This window comes from Semicossyphus pulcher, unplaced genomic scaffold, assembly GCF_022749685.1.
Source record: "Semicossyphus pulcher isolate SPU_LCO1_2020_fin unplaced genomic scaffold, fSemPul1.0.p SCAF_14, whole genome shotgun sequence".
NCBI lineage: Eukaryota > Metazoa > Chordata > Actinopteri > Labriformes > Labridae > Semicossyphus > Semicossyphus pulcher.
In genome coordinates this window covers 21681-44137 of record NW_027211648.1, presented here as the reverse complement: position 1 = coordinate 44137, position 22457 = coordinate 21681, and the positions used below count along the sequence as shown (strand labels likewise).

The following is a 22457-nucleotide window of genomic DNA, read 5'->3' as shown; positions in this document are numbered from 1 at the left end:
CACGGTGACTACATCTGTTCTGTGGTTTAAGTTCTTCAAATCACTGACATTATTTCTGTGTACTTTCTTTTACAGTACTGGCAAGTAATTCTGAATATTCACACAAGCATTAAATAGATAGTTTGCATAATATTGTATTTTCTTTAGTTTGCTGTCTCTTCTACAAACCGCTGACACAAACAGCTGATCCGACACCGTGCGCTACAGGCGTAGTAACATGCATGTGTTGTGGTCCACACAAAGTAGTGCCACATAAAGAGGCGTTCTTACTGAAAAGTGAAACGTGGTGAATTATTCAAATATAGCGTACAATCGATAACACAATTGATTTTTAAGGTGAGACGTCCTTATACAATAACAATATTCACTCAATTAGATTTTAAATGTATATGTAGTAAAAGTATATACAATTAAAATATAAAATGTAATCACAGTATGATGTATTGCCAGTAATTATAATTGTTCAAAGTACTGTAGCACTGCAGTTTATGATTCCAGGACACTTTGTAACAAAGGACTTCTACACCGTGGTATTCATATTGAGATGCCTTAAACATTAATATGTTTGTAAATTAACCTTAATATTCATTATTTATAGTCAATGTTTAGCAATTCACTAAAAACAAGTAGCAGGAAGTGATCTTTATATGCTGGGCAGCTTGATGGTGGAAGATTTATTCACACCCAGAGGAATGTGGATGGTGTGTGTGTGTGTGTGTGTGTGTGTGAGAAAGAGAGAGAGAGAGAGAGAGAGAGAGAGAGAGCGAGAGAGAGAGAGAGAGAGAAGGGGGACTCACTGCGCATGACCGCCACCTGGTGGTGTGACATCAGAGCTCAGGTGCAGTAATAAAGACTAACACTTTGAGTTAATTGTAAATAATGTCAAACGTAAATACTTCAGTAAAGTAAAAGTACTTGGACTCTGTAATAACCATGTGATGCTTCAGTCAGGAAAAACAACTGAGTGTAAAAGAGTCAGCAGGTCGTCATGACGTCAGCTGTTGGATCCTTTAAATAAACAGGTAACATTTGTTTTAGTGAGTACTTTACTTTTGACACCATGGGTACATTCAGCCTAACAGAGTATTTCTAACATACATGTTAATATATATGTACTGCAGCACTGGTACTTTGACTTGAGTAAAAGAGTTGATCAGCTGATTGAACCGCCTTCAAGTTTTTGCAGTTTTTCAGTCAAATATTTTTAAATTATTAATAAAACTGAAACTTCAATAAAACTTCAGTCCATGCCGGTTAAATAAGAAGAATAACAGTCATTAAACATGCAGCAGACAGTATTTACATCTCAGTGTTTATTACCCAGAATCCTCCTCTTCTGTTCCCTGCTCAGTTTGACTGAAAAATAAATATAATATCAGTAAACATTTTAAAATAAAATCAAACAGGCTGAATGCAGCTTGTTGTGATTTGGGTGAAATGATGCTTTAATTTGAAAACAATTCAATAAGCTGGAGAAATGGATAGTTAATGTTAGTTTCCACCAGAAGAGATAAAACGTCCAAATAAAAACTAAAACAATATTTGTTTAGTTTTCTGTAGTGTAGGACATGATGCTGATAATCACAGAAACACTAAACAAACAGCCTCACTTTGTTATCGTGTCTAAAACACTGACTTTCTGTTCAGCTGTTGATCTTTTGACTTTCTCTTCTTGGTGAAAACGAGCTCCAGAACTTTTACAGTGAACATGTTTTCGCCTTTAATTGTGACATCACGATAAGTTTAGGAAACATGATAAACACAGTCAAAGTTTCATCATTAAACACATTTAAGAAATTTCAGTTAAAAGAAGAAATTAATTAAAGAGACAAACGTTAAAGTCAAAACAAACATTAAGTTTCTCTTCTTCTTTGTTAAATCATTCTACTTCCAGTCTGTCTGTCTCTCAGCCTGTCTGTCTGTCTGTCTCTCAGCCTGTCTGTCTGTCTGTAGGTTAAATGGGGTGAGACAGGATCAGGAGGTCTTGTTGTGCGGCTGTTGGAGGGGGTCTGTGGGCAGGACTGTCCCAGCTGACTGACATCTGTTTTTAGCAGCAGAAGAAGAAACAGCGGCTGTGGTGGGCGGAGTCTCAGCTGACCCCGCCTCCAGAGGGAGCTTTGAGGTTCAGACTTGTTGCCGAGTGTCTTCAGGCAAACTTCTTCTTGTTGGCCGTGAAACGCTCCATGTACTGAGGAGGAAAAAACAGAGACCATCAAAGACTGTAAGAGACCCCCAGAGACCATCAGAGACTGTAAGAGACCCCCAGAGACCATCAGAGACCATCAGAGACTGTACGAAACCCCCAGAGACCATCAGAGACCACCAGAGACTGTAAGAGACCCCCAGAGACCATCAGAGACCACCAGAGACTGTAAGAGACCCCCAGAGACCATCAGAGACCACCAGAGATTGCAAGACACCATCAGAGACCACCAGCGACTGTAAGAGACCATCAGAGACTGTAAGAGACCATCAGAGACCACCAGAGACTGTAAGAGACCCCCAGAGACCATCAGAGACCATCAGAGACTGTAAGAGACCCCCAGAGACCATCAGAGACCACCAGAGACTGTAAGAGACCCCCAGAGACCATCAGAGACCACCAGAGACTGTAAGAGACCCCCAGAGACCATCAGAGACCACCAGAGACTGTAAGAGACCCCCAGAGACCATCAGAGACCACCAGAGATTGCAAGACACCATCAGAGACCACCAGCGACTGTAAGAGACCATCAGAGACTGTAAGAGACCATCAGAGACCACCAGAGACTGTAAGAGACCCCCAGAGACCATCAGAGACCATCAGAGACTGTAAGAGACCCCCAGAGACCATCAGAGACCACCAGAGACTGTAAGAGACCCCCAGAGACCATCAGAGACCACCAGAGATTGTAAGACACCATCAGAGACCACCAGCGACTGTAAGAGACCCCCAGAGACTGTAAGAGATCATCAGAGACCGTAAGAGACCACCAGCGACTGTAAGAGACCCCCAGAGACCACCAGAGACTGTAAGAGACCACCAGCGACTGTAAGAGACCCCCAGAGAACCCCAGAGACCACCAGAGACTGTAAGAGACCACCAGAGGGGGGTAAGAGCCATTTCTCTTTTTATTTGACTTTTGTTTATTTTTGTTGTAATGCACTTTTGTACACTGGGGGCAGTTTTATGCCATGGAGGTGCATATATACAGGAAGGGGAAATGCAGCCAGGAGTGATGAATGATGGGGAGTGCCAACAGTCTTTTGACTGTGGCCAGGGCGACAGGTTATAGCAGTGGCTAATGTATGGTTATACTACCAAACTGTTTTGACCTAAGTCTATTGGAGTTTAAAGGCCCTGGAAACTCAGCTTCAAATAGCAAAAATACATATCTGATATCGGAGCCAAGTGTGTCATAAAGCATCCACAAAAATCTGAGTGAAAATAAACGTTCAGAACCACCAGAAAAATCTTCTTGAAAAACAGCTCGTTTGGCTGTTCAGACAATTTCTCAGGACTGTGTAGGCGTGGCAGCTCCCGTGTTGATTGACACCTGCCGGGGTCCACCTGTCCGCGTTCTCATGGCAACTGTCAACACAACAATGGCGCATGGGAAAGCAGTGTTTCCTCTGGCACTTTCAGCAGCAGGGTAGAGGGTGTTGTACCACCCAGGTATGTGCGCATGTGCACATCATATCAAAACTATTGCTGTCAGGTGATTAAAAAATTAATCTAATTAATTACAGGCTTTGTAATTAATTGATTTCAATAAATCTCATATATCAATGATTTCTGTGAGAAGCACGTCACATGTAGACTGACCCTCTTTATCGATGGTTATTTCTTACTTCCACACTTTAATTGTTCTCTCTTCTTCACCTCATTAAGTTTTAATTCACAAACTACTTTAATCTGATCACTTTGCTTCAACACACCTGCACCTGTGCTCTCCGCACCACTACTGCCCCCCCGATATCTTTTCATTTCTGTATATATTGTGCAGCTGGCTGGAGGGAGATCGCCAGGGAGCTGAAAGTTTGATACTGAGCGCACAGCTGATTTAGGAACTGCACATGTATGCCGATGTCAGCGATGCGGAGCGGACCCTCTTTTGCGGTTAGAAGTAAACTGTTCCTGCTGTTGTTTATTTGGTTGCCAAGACTTTCAGTGCTCTTCTTCAATGAGGAGAGGATGGACGACTGTTGCTTTGGAGCGGAAATCTCCAAAGTACAGTATGTACAGTACAGTACATGTATGTGGCGGAAACACTGCTGCTTCTCCAAGTACGCCGCATTTACAAAATTAAGAATGACACGTTGTCATCTCAGATGGTGGATGTGCACCGGGGACAGCACACAGGCATGATGGGAAAAAGGCGATCGTAAGGTAACTGCAGCAGGTATGTGCAGAGACGTTCAGGGTATGTGGACACGAGTTAGCGCAGACTCAGAGAGGAAGATTGATCGCAAGCTGAGAAGTGTTATTGCACCTGTGAGGGCGGGACAACTGCGCTTGATTGGTTCAAGGAAAGTGATGATGTGATAAATATGATACATAACCACGCCCAGTTTAACCCCAGCATCAGGGAAGTAACAAAGAAGGAATGGCAACAACTCGAGTTTTGATTAAAACTAATTTCTAAAACTTTTTAGATGCTCACTAGTTTGTACATAAGACCCTAAATTACACAGTTAGAAGGATTTTGTGGATTTGGGTTTACAGAGGCTTTAAGTGATGTACACAGCTGATGACTATGGTGCGCGTCAACTGGTTCACTGCCATTACAACACCAAGTGGCTTAATGGAAAGGCACTTATAATAACTTAATTTACTTATAAGTGCTTCATTCTTCTCCACCATATGTTAGTGTTTGTTCACAAAACTACTTTAATCTGCTCACCTTGCTTCTCTTCAGTTATTTTTCCCCACCCACCTTCACCTGCTGTACCTGCACACAGCAGCTCTCTGTGTTTCTGCTGTTTCTCTCTCCGTATCTGTCTGATCTGTTTACCTCTATCATGAGCTGCACGTATTACAAAGTCACCCAAATAACAAGAGTCACGTTTTGTTTTTTTCTGCGTCTCGTTTTCACAGCCGCAGGTGACCTGCACTTGAAGGACGCTCCTCGTTAAGGACGTTTGTGTTGAAACGATCAAACCCAACTAATGAGACTGACACGACACAGCTGCACTTAAAATCTTTAAAACAGAACAAGAGGGTCAATATTTAACAACAGACGACGCATCATCCCAATCAGTGCATTCACAAGTGGACGTGTGTGTGTGTGTGTGTGTGTGTGTTTCTGACGAGCATGTGAGAGATGCTGCTCCCGGTATGGGAGAGAGAGAGTGCCATGGGAGATTGTCCGGTAAGTTAATCAATCGTGGATGACGATCTTTGACGGATAAAGAAAGAAACATTGAATCAGTTGTCAAATTGGACTGCAGCAGGACAAGAGGTAGTTCTGACCTTGTCGTAGCCCTCCAGGTCTCTGAGATTCTTCACCTCGAACAGGTTTCCCTCCACTGAGAACAGAGACACCTGGGAGTCCTTCAGGATAGACTCAGGGATGGATGACAGCTCCAGACAGTTCTCCTCCAAACGAAGGACCTTGAGACGGGGGCACCGGGAGACCTCCGCTGACAGCACAGAGATCTGGAGGAAGAGGAGGAGGATGAAGCATGTTTGTTTTAAGTCCTCAAATGTCTGAGAGAATCTGTCAGCTGGACTTTAACACATTACTCTGACACTTCCTGATTGGATGCTTAATAAATGAAAGGCCAAGAGTTTGTTTTGCTGTTTGTGATGTGTACAGTCCTCTGGTGAGGACCTGAGGTACCTGGTTCTGATTGAGGTTGATCTCGATGGCCTGCAGCTCCAACACCTCCATGGGGACGTTCTGGATCTGGTTGCGGGACAGGTCCAGCAGGTCCAGTTGCCTCAGGGTTCCGAGTCTGCAGGGAAACTCTGAGATCTGGTTCCCTGAAAGACAGAGGGTCCGCAGAGCTTTGAGCTGGCCCAGGCTGGGGGGAAGTTGCTGGATCTGGTTCCCATTCAGGCTCAGAGTCTCCAGCTTCTTCAGCTTGGAGATCTCACTGGGGATGCTGGCTGAGGACACAAAGACAACATTTGGATAAGAACTACTGCTGAGAGCCGCTGGAATGCAGCAGAACCAGATCTAACCCTAACCCTGGTCTCTCCAGGTCTCAGCTTTAGTAATCTCTCTCTTTGAACTCAACAGTGACACGCTGATTTAATGGAGCCTTAATCCCAATCATGATTTTGTCCTCTCACGATTAAATAAACATGACTGACGAAGTATTGACGTTTAAATACTCCACCTGTAGAAAACTCTACTCTGCTACATATCAAATCAAGCGCTCCCTAAACTAACAGCCACTCCCCCAGGGGGCGATGGAGAGGTTTGGGCTTCACTTTTGGGGGAGCTAGAATGACATGTGATGAGCGCCTACCTTTCTGCAGCAGTTTAGAGTGGAAGAGTAAACAAAAGGGACCGTAGTTTCAGTTCAACGAGTAACCATGTTAACTGGCCACTTTCAGCCAAATGCATCTGTGATTGTCGTGGTTACAGCAGCTGTTGACAACAGGAAGAGAATATGTAACTGTCCTCGTAAACACCTCTTTGTCTTTTTTTATTGCAAACTCCAAGTATCCTTCTCTGTTACGTTACAATGTTACAGTTTCATGACGCTTTTGTCCAAAGCGACGTTGATCTGAGAGTTAATACCACACAAGCAACGATCGAGACTGGAGGGAAACGAAGTAATCATCATCATCATCATGAATATCCTAATCAACATCAACAACATCCTCGATGTCATCATCATCAATAGCATCAGCATCATTAAGGTCAGAGGTCATAAAGAGCTGGGTCTTTAGCTTCTTCTTAAAGGTCAAAGGGACTCTGCGGACCGAATGGAGTTTGGTAGCTCGTTGCACCACCGGGGGGCGACAGAGGAGAAGAGTCTAGTTAGAGACTTAGGGCCCTGTTGTGATGGGAGGACCAGGCGCCTTTCATTGGCAGAGCGGAGTGGGCGGGACGGAGTGTAGACCTGGATGAGGGCGTTCAGGTAGGCAGGAGACGTTTCTGTTGCTGTTTGGTAAGCGAGCGACAGGGTTTGAATTTGATGCGAGTGGCAGCCAGGAACCAGTGGAGGGATCTGAGCAGTGGAGGGATGCGTCTTTGAAGTGTTTTTACATTAAAACAGGAAGAGAGCGAGTCACCGAAACAACTCGTCATCGCTTGTTTGGAGGTTGGGGATGTACATTTAGACATTTTTTTTGACTGGTTAACCGACACTCTTACCGGTTAATAACCAGTTAACCAACAAGTAGGGCTGGGCCATATGGCCAAAACCCTATATCAGGATGTAGGATTTTTCATATCTCAATAACGATATATATCATGTTTTCTGGTAATATAACAAATAAATAGTCTATATGAAACAACCACATGGTAAAGCCTATTTTTGAACTTGGGCTGAGCCTGAGTCCTTTCTGCACGTTAATGTCCATGTTAATAAAGAGCGCGTCCCTCTATGGTTCGCTCCAGGTTCGCTCCAGGTTCACTCCCACGTGCAAGGATGAGAATGTAAAGCGTTGTCAAAATGTCGTAAATATTGCCATAAAGCAGTTAAGATGCTGAATTTAAGACATCACGATAGAGACGATATATAAAAACACATTTGATATTCATTTACATATTGTTTTAACGATATACTGTATATTGTCATATTGCCCAGCCCGACGGACAAGATTAAAATATACTTTTTGGATTGGATAAAAGTCTGGGATTAGGGATGCTAAGTTTATATATTTTTTCAGACTGATAACCGACCCCGTTTACGCTCATTCAGGTAAAGAACCTGATTTTAAGACTTTGTTTGATGCTAAATTTTTACATGAGCCTGGATGCAGCACATAATGGACAAAGTGTTGCTCTGTTCATCATGTGAAAGTACAATAAAAAAATGTCTCTAAAATATGATCTCAATATTGATCATAATTATCGTGACTATGATTTTGGCCATAATCGTGCAGCCGACTTCAGAGGGGCAAGAAATAAATAAAGTTCTATCTTATCTTATAGGACAGTGACTCCTTGAATTTTGACATGTTGCAGACAGGAAGCTGAACTGAAATCTGCCTCCACATCAAACACTTACTGAGTCTGTTGGAGTTCAGCGTCAGACTCTTGAGCTGCAGGAAGTTTCCAATGGTGGCTGGAAGAACCTCGATCTTGTTCCCAGAAAGATCCACTGTCCGCAGATTACTGGTGAGTCTCTGCAGCTCCTCTGGAAACTGAAACACCACAGCGAAAGAAGTGGTTATGTGACCTCAGAAGATGACCTGCTGAAGAACTGAATCCTCAAAAAACTTCCGAGTCAACACGTGCATCTCACCTCCTGCAGCCCCTTTGCTGTCAGCTGGAAAACCCCAGTCTTCTGGGACGTTTCCAGGTGAGACTTCAGAGCACTGTTCCCCATCTGGACCTGCAGGCAGGTACCCACTTGTCTGTCTGCCTGTTTATCTACCTGTCTATGTACCTGCCCGTCTGTTTGTGTGCCTACCTGTCTGTGTGTCTACGTCTGTCTGTCGGTGTGTATGTGTGCCCGTCTGTCCCCTCTGATCACAATAAATCTGGATCCTCTGTGGATCTACAGCAGGACCGGATCCAGAGCAAAGCAAACATTCATGCCAGTCCGGAAGTGGTTCTAGGATCAGTTGTCTTCTTCTTCTCCGGTCGAGTTAATGAGATCAGGCGGTGAAATCCCTGCAGAGCAAAGTCATCAACGACAATCAACAGGCTGTAGGACCTAATGTTAGCCACATGAGCTCGTTAGTAAGCTAGCATACATGTGAGCCAAAGTCGTTCTGTTGTTTAACATTAACGATCTAACACACATGCTAACAGCACAAAATTAACTCACAGTAACGTTAACATACAGTGTTTATGTGAGTCACAGCTAACGTTAGCACAGTTACATGAAGTTACACCATGTGTATGTGAATCTAAGCTAACGTTAGCACTGTTACATTAAGTTACACCTTGTTTATGTGAATCAAAGCTAACGTTAGCACAGTTACATGAAGTTACACCGTGTTTATGAGAATCAAAGCTAACGTTAGCACTGTTACATTAAGTTACACCTTGTTTATGTGAATCAAAGCTAACGTTAGCCAGGTTCCAATAAGTTACACCTTGTTTATGTGAATCAAAGCTAACGTTAGCACAGTTACATGAAGTTACACCGTGTTTATGAGAATCAAAGCTAATGTTAGCACAGTTACATGAAGTTACACCATGTTCATGTGAATCAAAGCTAACGTTATCCGTGTTCCATTAAGTTACACCATGTCTATTGGAATCAAAGCTAACGTTAGCCAGGTTCCATTAAGTTACACCATGTCTATGTGAATCAAAGCTAACGTTAGCCTGCTAGCCCAAACCCTCCACAGAAACAGCTGAACCAACAGATTACGGGTCGGTTTTACTCACATCAGAGCTTCTTGTCGCAGTGTTTTATTTTGATGTGTAACAAACGCTGAAGTTGACGCCCTGTTTCCCTGAGAGCTGAACTGTGTGAGAACTGAGAATACAACTGGAGCAGCTCACAATGGCTACGTCACTTCTATTGGGCATGCGCATTGCGCACATTACCTCTGTACGTCAACACGTACAGCTGAAGAAAAAAGAAAGGACAGAAAGATTTAGTCTATTACAAAAGTTTTAAAATGTTGTTGTCGTTGTTTTTTTATCATTCTGACTTTTGATTAAAGTTTGAAAAGAGTTTTTACTCATTTGTGGATAGAGAAAAATTCTGTGGTATTATAATTATTAATGCCAATTTCCTAAATGTGGGATAACGTCAGTGCCAGTTTCTAGTGTTGCCATCCAACTTCACTAATAATGCAGATCACTCTGGTGAAATATCGTGGTGTCTAGCGTTTTAAACGTAGCTAAACTATGTTATTATGGTTCGGAGACCACTTACAACACTCCAGCAGCTGCTGACTATTTGTTCTGTTTATGGTGCTGAACATGATATTAAATATAATGCCGGTAAGAGTGCGGTCTTGATCTGTCACACCAGAGAGCATAAAAGGTTGACATTTCCTGATTTCATATTGTCTGGTAACAATGTTTCTGTCTGTAATAGAGTCAAATATCTCGGATATTTTATAACAGAACAAATGACAGACGATGATGATATCAACAGGCAGTGCCTCAAGATGTATGCACAAGCAAATGTTCTTTCACGCAGGTTTGGTATGTGTACAGATGAAGTAAAGATGTCTCTGTTCAGAGCTTACTGTACATCTCTGTATGCTGCACACCTGTGGACAAACTACAATAAAACAAGTTTACAGAGATTACAAGTGGCTTATAATGATGCTGTGTGGCGGTGACAGCAGGCGGCTCGTTCTCCTGTGAGTACCTGTCTAAGTTACATTAGTGAGCATTCGTGTTTGCATTTGCGGGTGTGGGTAAATGTTTTCGTTCTGAAGGTTGCCCCTGTCTGTAAGCTACTTTTGTGTGCTCTAACCGAAGAGTACGCTGCTTCCAGCTCGAGCAGTGCGACAGTCACGTTTGCTCACAGCTGAAATATTTGGTAAATCCACATCTGCTTTAGTGGAGACTACATGAGCATTGTGATTCTTTTGATTTTATTCATTCCTTATGAACTGTGTCTGCGGTGTGCATTCCATAACGTGCATTTTAATTGTATATCTGAGATACTTGAATCTTGATATTCTTTGATCTAAATTAGCCCCTGATGTATACAATCTAACCCCCCCCATCACGTGGCGCCGCTGCTGGTTCCAGTACTGAGTAAATGTGTCATTACTCTGAACGTGATGGAAACTTCACTGACATTGAGCAGCATGTGTCTGAGGTCAGAAAGCTGCAGATTCAACACGTAGAGCTTTGTGAAGCCAAGGACCGCATTTTACTGACAGGATGAATGACGATTGGAGTGTGAGTATTAAATCTGAATCAAATTATTTGTTTTATGTCATAAAACAATTGTGTTGTCCTGAATTTAACAGCGAAATTAACGTTTTACTATATTACGATTAATATGATATGACTATATTTACAGTGGTAGTCTGAAAGGCACTACAAACACTCATCTGACAGCTAATGATCTAATGATATAATAAGCAAATGAGCTAACAGTTTGACCTCTATTTGTTTTTTGTAATGTAATAATAATTTTGTAAATTCAGGACCATAATTTGACCAATCAGGCGCTCTCTTTTTCAAGGTGCAAATAACAATCCAGCAAAAGGATCCTTGCCCGAAGTGAAAAGATGCACATGCTGCAGGAACTGTCATTGCCCATTCTGCAGCTCAACCTTGAGCTGAACACATTTGGACAACCATTTAAACCGGCCTGTTCTCCATGAAGGTATAAAGTCTGCGAACACTCTGAGGGACTGAGATTAGAAACAACTGTAGGAGGCTCTCCAGCAGGTGGCAGTAATGAAACACTAAGGATGCTGCTGGCGTTCAATTAGAAGAAGAAGAAGGAGGAGGAGGAGGAGGAGGAAAACAAGAGGGAGACAAACCATTCGGCGGGTTTTGTTGATTCCGTTGTATTTTCGCAGAGGACTGCAGACGTTGTTTTCACGGTAAGAAAAAAAACTAAACTGCCCTGAACGCAGCTTAATATCGGCTGACGCGCGTATTGTCGTTTCCCCGCCGATTAAGACGCTTAATCGCTTTCAAATGTGTCAATTTGCATTTTAGGGTTAGGGCTAACCCTAACCTCAGTAAAAGTATGTAAGTGTAATCAAAAAGTATTAAAAGTAAAAAAACAGAGAAATGTTCGTCACAATGAGCCAGAAAACAAAGTGAAACCTTCACAATGCAACAGTCCAAACATCTCCATTACTATCAGTATGTTTAAATTATTATAAACAATTATATTTATTATAATTAAATTAAAGGTTCAAGGGCTTCAGATGGACCTGTCTGTTGTTTGTGACTTATTGATTAAAGACCCCCTCCAGTGAAAATCCAGTGTTTAACCTTGTAAACATCTCCATGTGGTGTTTTTCATGTGCTACAAATCAGACAAAGACAAATCAAAACATAAGCAGTCATGGCCATAGCTGGGCCTGTCTTCTTTTAAAGGGTCTATATGTAACTTTCAGAAAATCCTCATTCCTAGCGACACGGTCGGCCGTTGAGGAAACTGCAGTCAACCTTCTTGTACGCGCTGTGCGGACACTCGCACACATGAACGAGCATCCGGGGGTTTTCCTGAAGACACACGAAACTGAGCATGCTCAGTCTCGGAACTCACCGGCTCTGTTTACTTTTCACTGACGAGACGTAATCATTGACCGGTATCATGTTGTCCAAAATCAACACTGTTTGTCATAATACCTCAGTTAGTATCATGTTAGGTGGCAAAGTTATTTGTCAAGCTAGACATAGCCAAACTGGCAAATCGTCTGCGACAGCAGACAAGCTAACGGTAGCTTGTTGCCAGCTTACAGCTAGCTGGCTACCCTTAGCCTTGGAAGGTAATGCAATGATATTGGCTAATAGAAAACAATCGGGAGGTATACACATTTGCTTTGTTCTGCTACATAATTTACAAAATCAACACAGTTTGTCATGTTAGCTGGCGAAATTATGTGTCAAGCTAGATAACTGACATACACACTCAGATAGTATTTTGGTAGTCATGTTAGCGAGCATGCTAAGGTTAGCCAACTAGCTCTAGTATAAATACACTGCATGACTCCGGCATTGTGCTTCGTAACCAAACGGCAAATTAGGCCGGCAAACCAGCTAATCATCACAAGCATCAGCGAACATTAGCCAGGCGGGGCGGCTGCAGAGAGCTGGGATGAAGCTCTTGTGCTGTGAGAGAAAACACGCTGCATCCGGTGAGAGAACGCTGCACGCAGGTTTTGTTTCTATGACAACAATAAGTCATGGGTCTGTTTTGATCCCCAAAAGCAATCGAAGGTCTCCATGATTCACATGCCCTGCCGATGTTGACTCTAGTTTTCCCCCTGACGTCGGTCACTTCCTGTTTGGTCAGACGGGCTTCACTAGATAAAAGTTTTTTTTGTTTTTATTCTTGTGTGTAGTTTGTGTTGGTGTTGTTGTGGGTGCTGTCGTTTGTTGGTGTCCATCTTCATTTTACAGCTTGTGTTGTCTCGTGTTGCTCACTGTTGACTGTAGTGTTGCAGAATGAGCTCTCGGCTAGAGATTTTTCGGTCCTGAACGATTCGTTCAAAAAGAACAAATCTTTTCAGTGAACGGAATGATCCGTTCACTTCCATGCATCAAATTCGTTCCTTTCATTCACTTGGCTCCGCTTGCGGCTCCCCAGTGCCTCCCTTCTTCTTTTAGAAAACCAGACTGATTGATGTTAGCACGAGCCAATTGCCTTTTAGAGGAGGGCTGTTTGTATCGTATCAAATGACCATCATTGGTTAGGACAACGACTGAACGTATCGCTTGACCCAATGTCTCTCTCGCTCTCGTTCACTGAACGAAGAGACCCGATTAGGTGCATCTGTGCATACAAGTCAATTCATCGGTTTGTGTAAACCACTGACAGATGAACACAAACTAAACTATGTTTATTTATTTAGAAATTATAATGTCAGAAGGTTTTGTAATGGGCAAGTTGGGCCAAGTAGACCAGTGAATGCAACGGGAGCCGTCATCGTTCATGAACGAGTGACAGTGAGGGAGGCGTGACAACAGAACTGCGTCTGACTGAGCCTTTTAAAGGAGCGCTGTATATAACACAAAGGTATTAGATATTAATTGGTTTAAAAAATGGGAAAAAACATAATTGTTTTGGTATCGTTCGTTAATTGTTTTTCATACAGCAGTGTTGGGGGAGACTGATTAAATATATTACATCCTCAGGCCCTGTGATACATAAGGAGCCTCATTCACCTGCATTAAACTTTAAAAACAACATATAATAAAAACAGAGAGGGAGAGAGCACCTGCACAGAGGGAGGGAGGGAGGGAGGGAGGGAGCGGGTCAGCGCAGACTGAAGTGATGACGAGATATAAAAGTTTGATCATGAAGCCTGATCATCTACAGCTCTAAAATATATGTAGTGCACAGCAGACTGCAGTCTCTGTTGACAGACAGACAGACAGACAGGTCTGAACACAGGTCCAAGTTATTAAACGTCTGTGTTCTCCCCGCGCTGCGTTATAAACTATGATGTACTGATCGCAGGTTACAGCTCCTGCTCGTGTCATTCCAGCATGTGGAGAGACGTACTTTATTTTGTATAGTAATTGTGTGCGGAAAATAAAGACAGAACCTTATTGTGGCAACAAATCAAGATCAGTCATTGTTAGTCTATTCTATTATTATATATATTATTGATCACATGATCCTGAGTGCGATCTCACCTGTTTAGGCAGATGATTTAACACTGCATTGTAATTGGGAGATCGGTGGTAGTCCATTGCCTCTGTTAAGGGATGATTTTCTCATATTAGAAGCTTATTAAAATTACAATGACCTGGATTACTGAGAACCTTCACACTAGCAAATACAGTCTGAGCGCCGAGGAGGAGCGAATGACCGGGTCATCTCTCGGTCGTGAACGAACGAAATGAGTCCCAACAGGTCAGACATTCTGATCCTCGACCACGACAAACTAAGGCGGCGGGGGTCTATCTTACACACATCAGCAGTTCACTTATGTTTACAGCACTGATGAACACAAACACAATTTTGTGTTGTTATATTGTGATGATTGAACAAGAAGACCAGTAATGCAATGGGAGCCGTATCGTTCATGAACGAGTGAGAGTGAGAGAGTTACGGGTAAACCGTAAATGTCACTGAACGACCTGGTGAACGAATGTAATGAACGAATCTTTCAGCTGAACGAGAGCTGACATCTCTACTATCGGCAGAGGTACTCAAGAACGCACAGATGCGTCACATCCTCTTATTTCCTGGAAAAACCGTCCCGAGTGCTTTACATAAAAATCAGCCCACAGGTTGTTGGGCCGATGGAGGAAGTTGGGGAAGGTCTCAATTTAACAGTTCCTGTGCTATCCCTTCACACATTGGCAATAAAAAATATTTGATGAATACATGTGAAATCTTACATATAGCCCCTTTAAACTGCAGTGTACAAAGGACAGGCTGAACAACACATTTTCAGATTGGCAGGTTTGAGACGTCACTAACCTAAGGAGCCAATCCCGTTAATTGACGGGGTGTCAATTAGGGAGAAGAAGGAAATGCCTTGGGAGGATTTTTACAAGGCAATCAAACAGAAAAACCATATCAGACAAAATGTATTATTTCAAGCAGAGCATTTCATATGTCTTACAACATGACTGGCGCTGCTCTTTAATGATTGATAAATGTCATTATAACCTATCTGTCCGTCTCAGATGCTTCAGTGGGATCTGTCTCCGTTCTCGGTGTCTCCGGCTGCAGGTCTGCTCTCCAGGTGTGTCTCCAGAGGAGCTGTGTCTCAGGTGAGTTTACCTGCAGACGTTTAAAGAGACAGACTGCTGCTGGAAAACTTCCTGTTAGAAAGACTTATTATATAATGTTTCTGTATTTGAGCAGGGACAATGCACAAAGAACATTAACCTTCTATAAAACAAGGAGAGATGTATGGCACCAGGTTTTAGCAAGTTGCTATTTTCCAGCCGTAGTCCCTGGGCAGAAAAGTAAAATAATAAACTATAGGGTCAGGGTTAGGGTTAGGAACTATAGGAAAATCTCAGATATGACAAAAAGGGAAATAATAACTAAAGTAAAAATATAAACATGAGGGCCAACAGCTCCGTAAGCCGTGATGTCAAGTCTTTAGAAACAGGATGAATTCAGAGAGACAATTTATAAATGTGATGGGTTCAGAGACACTATACATGTGATGAGTTCAGGTTCATGTTTCTACCTGTTCTCAGGAAGAAATAGACTCCGCCTCCTCCAGATTGAGCCCAGCCTTCTCCTCTCACCTGCTTGAGGCTGAACAGCGAATCAGAGCACAGAGACAGCTGGACGAGGTAACGGAAAGTAATTATCTATATATAAAAATTACACTCTTTTTAATAATACAAATAAAGATTTTAATACGTCTCCTCGTTAAAGGCTATGTTCTGAATGATATCTGTGTTCGGTTATTCAGTGTTGATAGTAAAGGTAATGGGGATCGGTAATGGTTAATGGTTGATCGAAACCACACGTTCATTATAAGTCCTCACATTTTCAGTTTCACCCATGATCTCGTTTCCACAGCAGCAGGTGAGCTGTGTGTGAAGGAGGCTCAGTCTTAAAGACGTTACATGTTGAAAAGATCAAAAGTGACTACTGAGACCGACACTACACAGCTGCACTTATAGTCTTTAAAACTGAAACAGACGGTCCGTATTTAACAGAACCGGTGCATTCACAGACGTGTGTGTGTGTGTGTTTTCTGACAAGCATGTGGGGAGACACTGCGCCAGGTATGGGAGAGATGATCTTTTAGACAGATAAAGAAGAAACATGATGATGGGGCGCTGCTATTTGCTGTATCATATTACAAATATATTTTCATCTTTTTCTGGCAATTTTCAGGAGTACATCTATGACAGGAGCTGCAGTTAGAACAACATTAGGGACACAAAGAACACTCGGAACACCTGCAGGACATTTTCTAACTAAAACTCCACACACACCCTTTCTAAATAATATGAACAAAATAAAGTGGTACTTTCATATTAATACATTTTAATGTTTGTCCCATAGACACACTTTTTTCCAGCTCTAGAAATTAGAAATGTATTTTTAATTCAGATAAATTCTGAACTTTGATCTCCTGAACTGAACAGAAAGTGAAAACCTGCAGATTACTGTTTCTTCTCAAAGATAAACTGTTTGTTTCAGCTGCAGCTGGAGGCGGAGCTCCTAAAGATGGAGAAGAGGAGTGCCGATGTCACACACACATCCCACCTGAGTGAGTGTTAAAGGAGCAGTCCACTGAGAAATACATGTTCTTTACATTCAAACAGAGAAGGTTAAGAACAATTCTGTTAGTAATCCGAGTTTGTCTTTTAGCATAAACTGTTTAAACTTCTATTAAAGTGTGTAACTGACCTAAGAATAATCTATAATCTCTTTAATAATGAACAATCACTTCACGTGTGAAATGTATTAAAGAAGAAATCTGCTGAAGGTTTCTCTAACAGCCGATCTTTCTGTTCCATTGACTTCCATGAAAAACGCTGTAGTTGTACTGTAACACTGTAATGTACCCACACACTAGTTTATTAACACACGCCATCCTGCAGCCCCACATGTGGATTAATCCGCAGTGTTAAATAGTCCCATACAGAAGCTCAACTTCCTGTTTGATTCGTTAAAACTTAAACGAGCAGCTGTTTTTTAAACTTTTAACTAAAAGCTAATTTAAAATCTTCAGAAGAAACCAACGAGCCACAGACAGGAAGTCAGACAGACAGGAAGTCAGACGGTGTGAGGGAAATTCTCCTCTTGAAGATGATTTGCTGAAACAAACCAATGTTATGAATCAAGTCTCTTTCCTTACATTTTACATGCAGCATGGAGAGGAGTACAGCAGTTCTTTGCCTTTCAGTCAGAGTGTTCAAGCTTATATACAGTGTCAAAACCTCGTCCCCAAATGGTACTCTAAAGAGGCGACTCGCCTTCGTAAACAAGATAAGATAATCCTTCTTTGCTCTCCAGGGGGGAAGTCGGGGGTCCTAAAATAAATGTCATAAAATAAATTGCCCCCCCATATCACTTTAAATTTAAAGAAGTTACCCCTCTTGATGATCCCCGGAAAATTCCCACAACAGACAGGAAGTCTGACAGACGGGAAGTTGTTTTAAGTCTTAACACGAGTTCTGATGATGAGACAACAAATAAATACTAACAGCGGATTAATTTGGACTTGAATTGTTATTTATTTATTTGGAATGAAATATTTTTTTTAAGATTTGAAAACAGTTGTTTGGGAAATAAGAACATAACTTATTAATAAAAAAAAATATCTGATTAAAGATTCAGATTACATTTTTTTCTTTTCTCCTTTATTCCTGTCTTGTCTGCAGCTCGGAGGTTCCAGATGTTGCAGGTGTTCTGTGCTCACCTGCAGGACCTCCTGAAGGACCAGAATAGTCTGAGACAAAGACTCATGAGGCCGCTGGGTCGCACCAACCTGCCCGTCCAGGCTCACCTGCACAGGTAAACACCTGTCTCTCTGGTCTCTGTATTGATGTCAACAATTTAATTCAGCTGATTCATCTGTTGAACTTCCTGATTCATATAATTGACCAGGTGTTAAATCACAGCTCGTCGACAAGCACAAATTTCAGTTCCCTTCCCAGTACGAACTAGTACCTGTCCCAGTATGAGCCAGATCCCGTCCCAGTATGAGCCAGTTCCCGTCCCAGTATGAGCCAGTTCCCGTCCCAGTACGAACTAGTACCTGTCCCAGTATGAGCCAGATCCTGTCCCAGTATGAACTAGTACCTGTGCCAGTATGAACCTGTCCGTGCTCTGCAGCTTCGTGGTGGAGTCTGTGTCGGTGCTACTGGACTTCATTGAGACTCTGGAGGAGAACCTGAACTCGGTCCACTGCAGTCCCTCCACCCAATACCGCCTGGATCAGCTGGTCAGTCACATGACATTGATGACATCATTACCATGACAACAGTGTCTTTATCTGACTGAAGTCTCATGGCAATAACTTCCACTGTATCTTAGTTATCATATATTACATAATAATTATCATTTCAGGCTGTTAGGCAATGAAAAGCTAATAAGTGTTTAACAAGATTAATTAAGCAGTGATTGATAATAATGAATAATTATACCGAAGCGAGTTCAACAGACCCAGGGTCTCTGATCTGCTTCTTAACCCGACACAGGAGATCACGCTGAGCGGTCAGACGACACTGGTCATCAACTCGATAAGTCAACCCAGGGTTCCTCTGAGCGCGCTCACATTAAAGGGGCGTGGTCTGGAGCTAATGACCAATAGAAATACATTTAAAACCATAGTTTAAAGCAGAATGTTTACTGTCATATCTTAAAAGTACAAAAGTACTTCAGACTTCATTGTTTTTATCAATGTACATCAGTGAAGCTCATTGTATATTTTTCACGATTATATTTCATAAAATCAGACGGTAAACAGGAAGTGTGTTACCGCAGTCTCTCCCTCTCACCATCTGCTCTCAGACCTCCTGAATCAAGAGACCTGATTGGTCAGTAGGTGGTGAGTTCAGGTTGATCTCTTATCTCGGACATAACCTGCTCTGGAGCAGATCAGGTGTTCAGCATGAGTTACCATGGTGATCTACCCCGGAAAGAATTGAACCACCTTCATAGTACTGAAAATTTTGAGGTAACTCCGAAGTTACCTCGATAACACCTGATCCTGCTTCGTAGTGTACCCCCCAGGTCAGCTGCATGTGGACGAAGTTTGTTGTTACTGACACAGCAAATCAAAACATTAGAAATTAGCTTGGTCCAGAGTGACATCAACCCCTTTAACAAGCTTCAAGCAGCAGCAGGTCACACCTGAACCGCTGCGTTTAAGTGTGTGTGTGTGTGTGTGTGTGTTTGTTTCTCTGCACAGTGCGTGTTTTGTCCCTTTTCAAGACAGGCAGAGATTGACTGCTGGTTATTGGAACGATATCAGACAGATGAAAAATAGTAGTTTTTAATTCTCAGTGAACTTCGAGGTCAAAGGTCATGAAGGAGTGTGATTAATGTATGATTAATTTATCAATATTTACACATAATTTTGACCCTTTGTTTAATTATATATTATAAATTATTGTATTACGTATTATATTTTATTATGTTATCACCTTGTAACAGGTGACATTTCTGTTCAATCAGCATTAACCTCCAAACTCTCTCAATCTGCTTCAGAACTCCTCGCTCGCCCAGTTACTGGCTCACATGGCGGAGGTCGATGGTTTGTCCAATCAGGTTCTCCGTTGGAAAGAGGTCAGCGGCAGGAGCAGCTTGATGAGTGACAGTTCTGTGTGATGCCCTCTGACCCCTTCTCTGGATGGATGTTATCTGGTTGAAAACAAAATCTTTACATTGTTCATTGTGATGACTGCAATTATAATAATAAACAAAAAACAATATAATAAAAACAAAGGTGATAATAATTTCAGCTCTCTATTATTTTTGTCACGTAAAATATAAAAGACTCATTGCACATTGGTTTTGTAATAAAATAATCGTTTTTGTAGAAAGTTTATGGTGGAGATTTTATTACATAACTGACTGAAGTAAATTCATATTTAAAACTACGTTACGGATAAAGGGATGAAAACCACCCTGAAATTGCTCCCTGCTTGAATAACTTTTTTTCTGAAGGTCATAGAGACTTTAAAATTGGCTCTGCCTATACTAATTTGGGCATGAGCTTTTCCATCAGTACCAGGCTCGACCTTCCACGACCTTTGGAAGTGGGTGAAACGACCAAATTTATCAGTTTCAAATTGCTCCCTAAGCCTATAACTTTGAGGTCATAGGTGCCAGAGGTCTGAATCTCAGCATGGATGATCATGGTTATGAGTGTCTAGGTGTTCCCTGTCCCGAGTTGCTGGTTAGGGTTTGGGGATGGAGTGATGAAAGCCCCCCCGAAATTGCTCCCTGCTTATATAACTTTTTTTCTGAAGGTTGTAGAGGCTTTAGAGTTGTTTCTACCTGCACTCATTTGAGGATGAGCTTTCCAACGGTACCATTCCCGAGTCAGTCAGACCACCGGAAGTTGGAGAAATTGACATCCGGGATCCAGGGTCAGGATCTCAGGCTAGAGCCCTTCCCCGTGAAGGTCCAACAGACCGCCCGTACCCCTGGTCCCAGTCATATTGACGGGTGCGCTGGCGCCTCCTGCCACGCCGCACCGTCGTCCAATCATCCATTCCTATTTTTGTTATTTTGTGTTTTAGAATTTTTTTATATTTTTTTGTTTTTTTGTTTTTAATAAAAAAATATAAATGAACTAAAAGCGCTTTCCCAAAAGGGGAAAGGAAACAACAATCAAATAAAAAAGCAAGAAAGTGTGCCCTGACACGACGTTTCGACCCTGTGGGTCTTCTTCAGGCAAAGGCACACAGTGAAATAAAGCTGGCTGGCTGTAGACTGGAGAGAGATGTTGTCTCGTCGACGGTCAGAGCAAAGTGAGCTCTGTATGAGCTCGGCTGTTTTTATACCCTGCAAATTTAGCGATGAAATGTGGCTGTCATTTTAACTTTTATGCGTTCGTCTTTTGGTTTTTAAGTTTTTTAACCCTATACCTCCCTTCCCAATGAATTATAACTGATGTTAACATTATTATAAGGACATTTTAATATATAATATGAATTCATTTATAGATTTTAATATATAATATGAATTTATGTATGAACTTAATATATTATATTTATTTATTTATTAATTTTAATACATTATATTTATTTTTTATAAACTTGTATGTTATAAATGTCCAATGGTTAGGGTTAGGGACCTGTGGGATCAGGAATCAGGAGTCCCAAAGGAGCCCCCGATCCCAGTTGTGCACTGTCCATTGACCCCCCCATGGATGTGGACTCCGCTACTCATTTAGCCCTGCAGGGTATTTTGTGTTTAATTTATTGATCCATTGTCTCTCAGTTGTTTTCCCTTCCCATGTGGACCATAGACCATTCTCCTGCAGGCCTGTGATTTGGACTTCAGAGAGGCCATGCTGCAGAAAATGTTGGACCACATGTGTCTGTGTTTCTTTCTGTTTTTTTATGTTGTATCTGTGTTGATATGATCTTGTGCGAATTGTGTTCCTGGTCTCCCCAACATATTGTATGCCACACTGTTTGCATGTAATCAAATATATACAGTTATTTACATTTGCGCTCCCAATAGGCCGAATTTTATGGATTTCCTTAGTGGAGTGACTTTTTACCCACGAGGTCGATTTGAAGTCTGTAAGTTTGCTTTTAGACTGTACTGGGTTCAGGACAGGTAATGTACTGCAGACCAAGTAGTCCTGCAGATTCTTGTTTCTTCTGTATGCCGAAATCACTGTGTGTTTCTGTAGAAAATCAGTCCCCCTGGAGAAATGTTCAAAATTTGTTTTCACAAGTGAATTTAATTGTATACTCATTGGTGAAAATGTTGAGATGAATGGGATTCTTTTTTCAGAATCCTGTTTTTCTGTTTTTGTCTGTAAAAATGTTTTAAATGATTTCCTCAGGAAACTCCTGGAATATCCCCTCTGTTTCAGGGCTGTAAATAATGTTTTTGTGGCTTGTTTAAAGTCCTCGTCTCTTGTACATATTTTATTGAAGCGTAACAATTGAGACTTAAGGATCCCCTTATATGTGTGCTTGGGGTGAAAGCTTGTTTTGAACAAGAGGGCATGTGTATCTGTGTCCTTAAAGTAGACTTTTACATCCAATTTGCCGGTTGTATTA

At 41.8% G+C, this 22457-nt stretch overlaps 2 protein-coding genes across 4 annotated transcripts; one reads left to right on the top strand and one right to left on the bottom strand.

Annotated features, from left to right (window-relative positions):
- Window positions 1-1298: 1298 nt before the first annotated feature.
- On the bottom strand, window positions 1299-9594 carry lrrc57 (leucine rich repeat containing 57). Of its 2 annotated transcripts, XM_069661755.1 has the most exons (7): window positions 9504-9594; window positions 8575-8777; window positions 8407-8496; window positions 8170-8305; window positions 5823-6091; window positions 5453-5638; window positions 1299-2188 (listed from the first exon to the last, which is right to left on the bottom strand). In XM_069661755.1, exons 3-7 carry the CDS (start codon window positions 8488-8490, stop codon window positions 2147-2149), a joined length of 717 nt encoding a protein of 238 aa, XP_069517856.1. In that variant the 5' UTR covers window positions 8491-8496; window positions 8575-8777; window positions 9504-9594; the 3' UTR covers window positions 1299-2146. The 2 variants fall into 2 exon arrangements, with proteins under 2 accessions (XP_069517856.1, XP_069517855.1); XM_069661754.1 differs by having other exon boundaries at window positions 8407-8777.
- Window positions 9595-11562: 1968 nt separating this feature from the next.
- On the top strand, window positions 11563-20168 carry haus2 (HAUS augmin like complex subunit 2). 2 transcript variants are annotated; one of them, XM_069662432.1, is made up of 7 exons: window positions 11563-11641; window positions 15417-15503; window positions 15942-16040; window positions 16903-16972; window positions 18090-18222; window positions 18544-18652; window positions 19921-20168. In XM_069662432.1, exons 2-7 carry the CDS (start codon window positions 15417-15419, stop codon window positions 20038-20040), a joined length of 618 nt encoding a protein of 205 aa, XP_069518533.1. In that variant the 5' UTR covers window positions 11563-11641; the 3' UTR covers window positions 20041-20168. The 2 variants fall into 2 exon arrangements, with proteins under 2 accessions (XP_069518533.1, XP_069518534.1); XM_069662433.1 differs by lacking the exon at window positions 19921-20168 and adding an exon at window positions 19222-19240.
- Window positions 20169-22457: the final 2289 nt, after the last annotated feature.

What these genes read in the sequence shown, in the direction of transcription:
- lrrc57 (XM_069661754.1), bottom strand. Translation starts at nt 8,490, where the DNA reads ATGGGGAACAGTGCTCTGAAGTCTCACCTGGAAACGTCCCAGAAGACT. An exon ending in GCTGAACTCCAACAGACTCA is followed by an intron (nt 6,092 to 8,169) that starts GTAAGTGTTTGA and finishes TTGTGTCCTCAG; the next exon opens with CCAGCATCCCCAGTGAGATC. An exon ending in ACCTGGAGGGCTACGACAAG is followed by an intron (nt 2,189 to 5,452) that starts GTCAGAACTACC and finishes TTTCCTCCTCAG; the next exon opens with TACATGGAGCGTTTCACGGC.
- haus2 (XM_069662432.1), top strand. Translation starts at nt 15,417, where the DNA reads ATGCTTCAGTGGGATCTGTCTCCGTTCTCGGTGTCTCCGGCTGCAGGT. An exon ending in CCAGAGGAGCTGTGTCTCAG is followed by an intron (nt 15,504 to 15,941) that starts GTGAGTTTACCT and finishes ACCTGTTCTCAG; the next exon opens with GAAGAAATAGACTCCGCCTC. An exon ending in GTCCAGGCTCACCTGCACAG is followed by an intron (nt 18,223 to 18,543) that starts GTAAACACCTGT and finishes CGTGCTCTGCAG; the next exon opens with CTTCGTGGTGGAGTCTGTGT.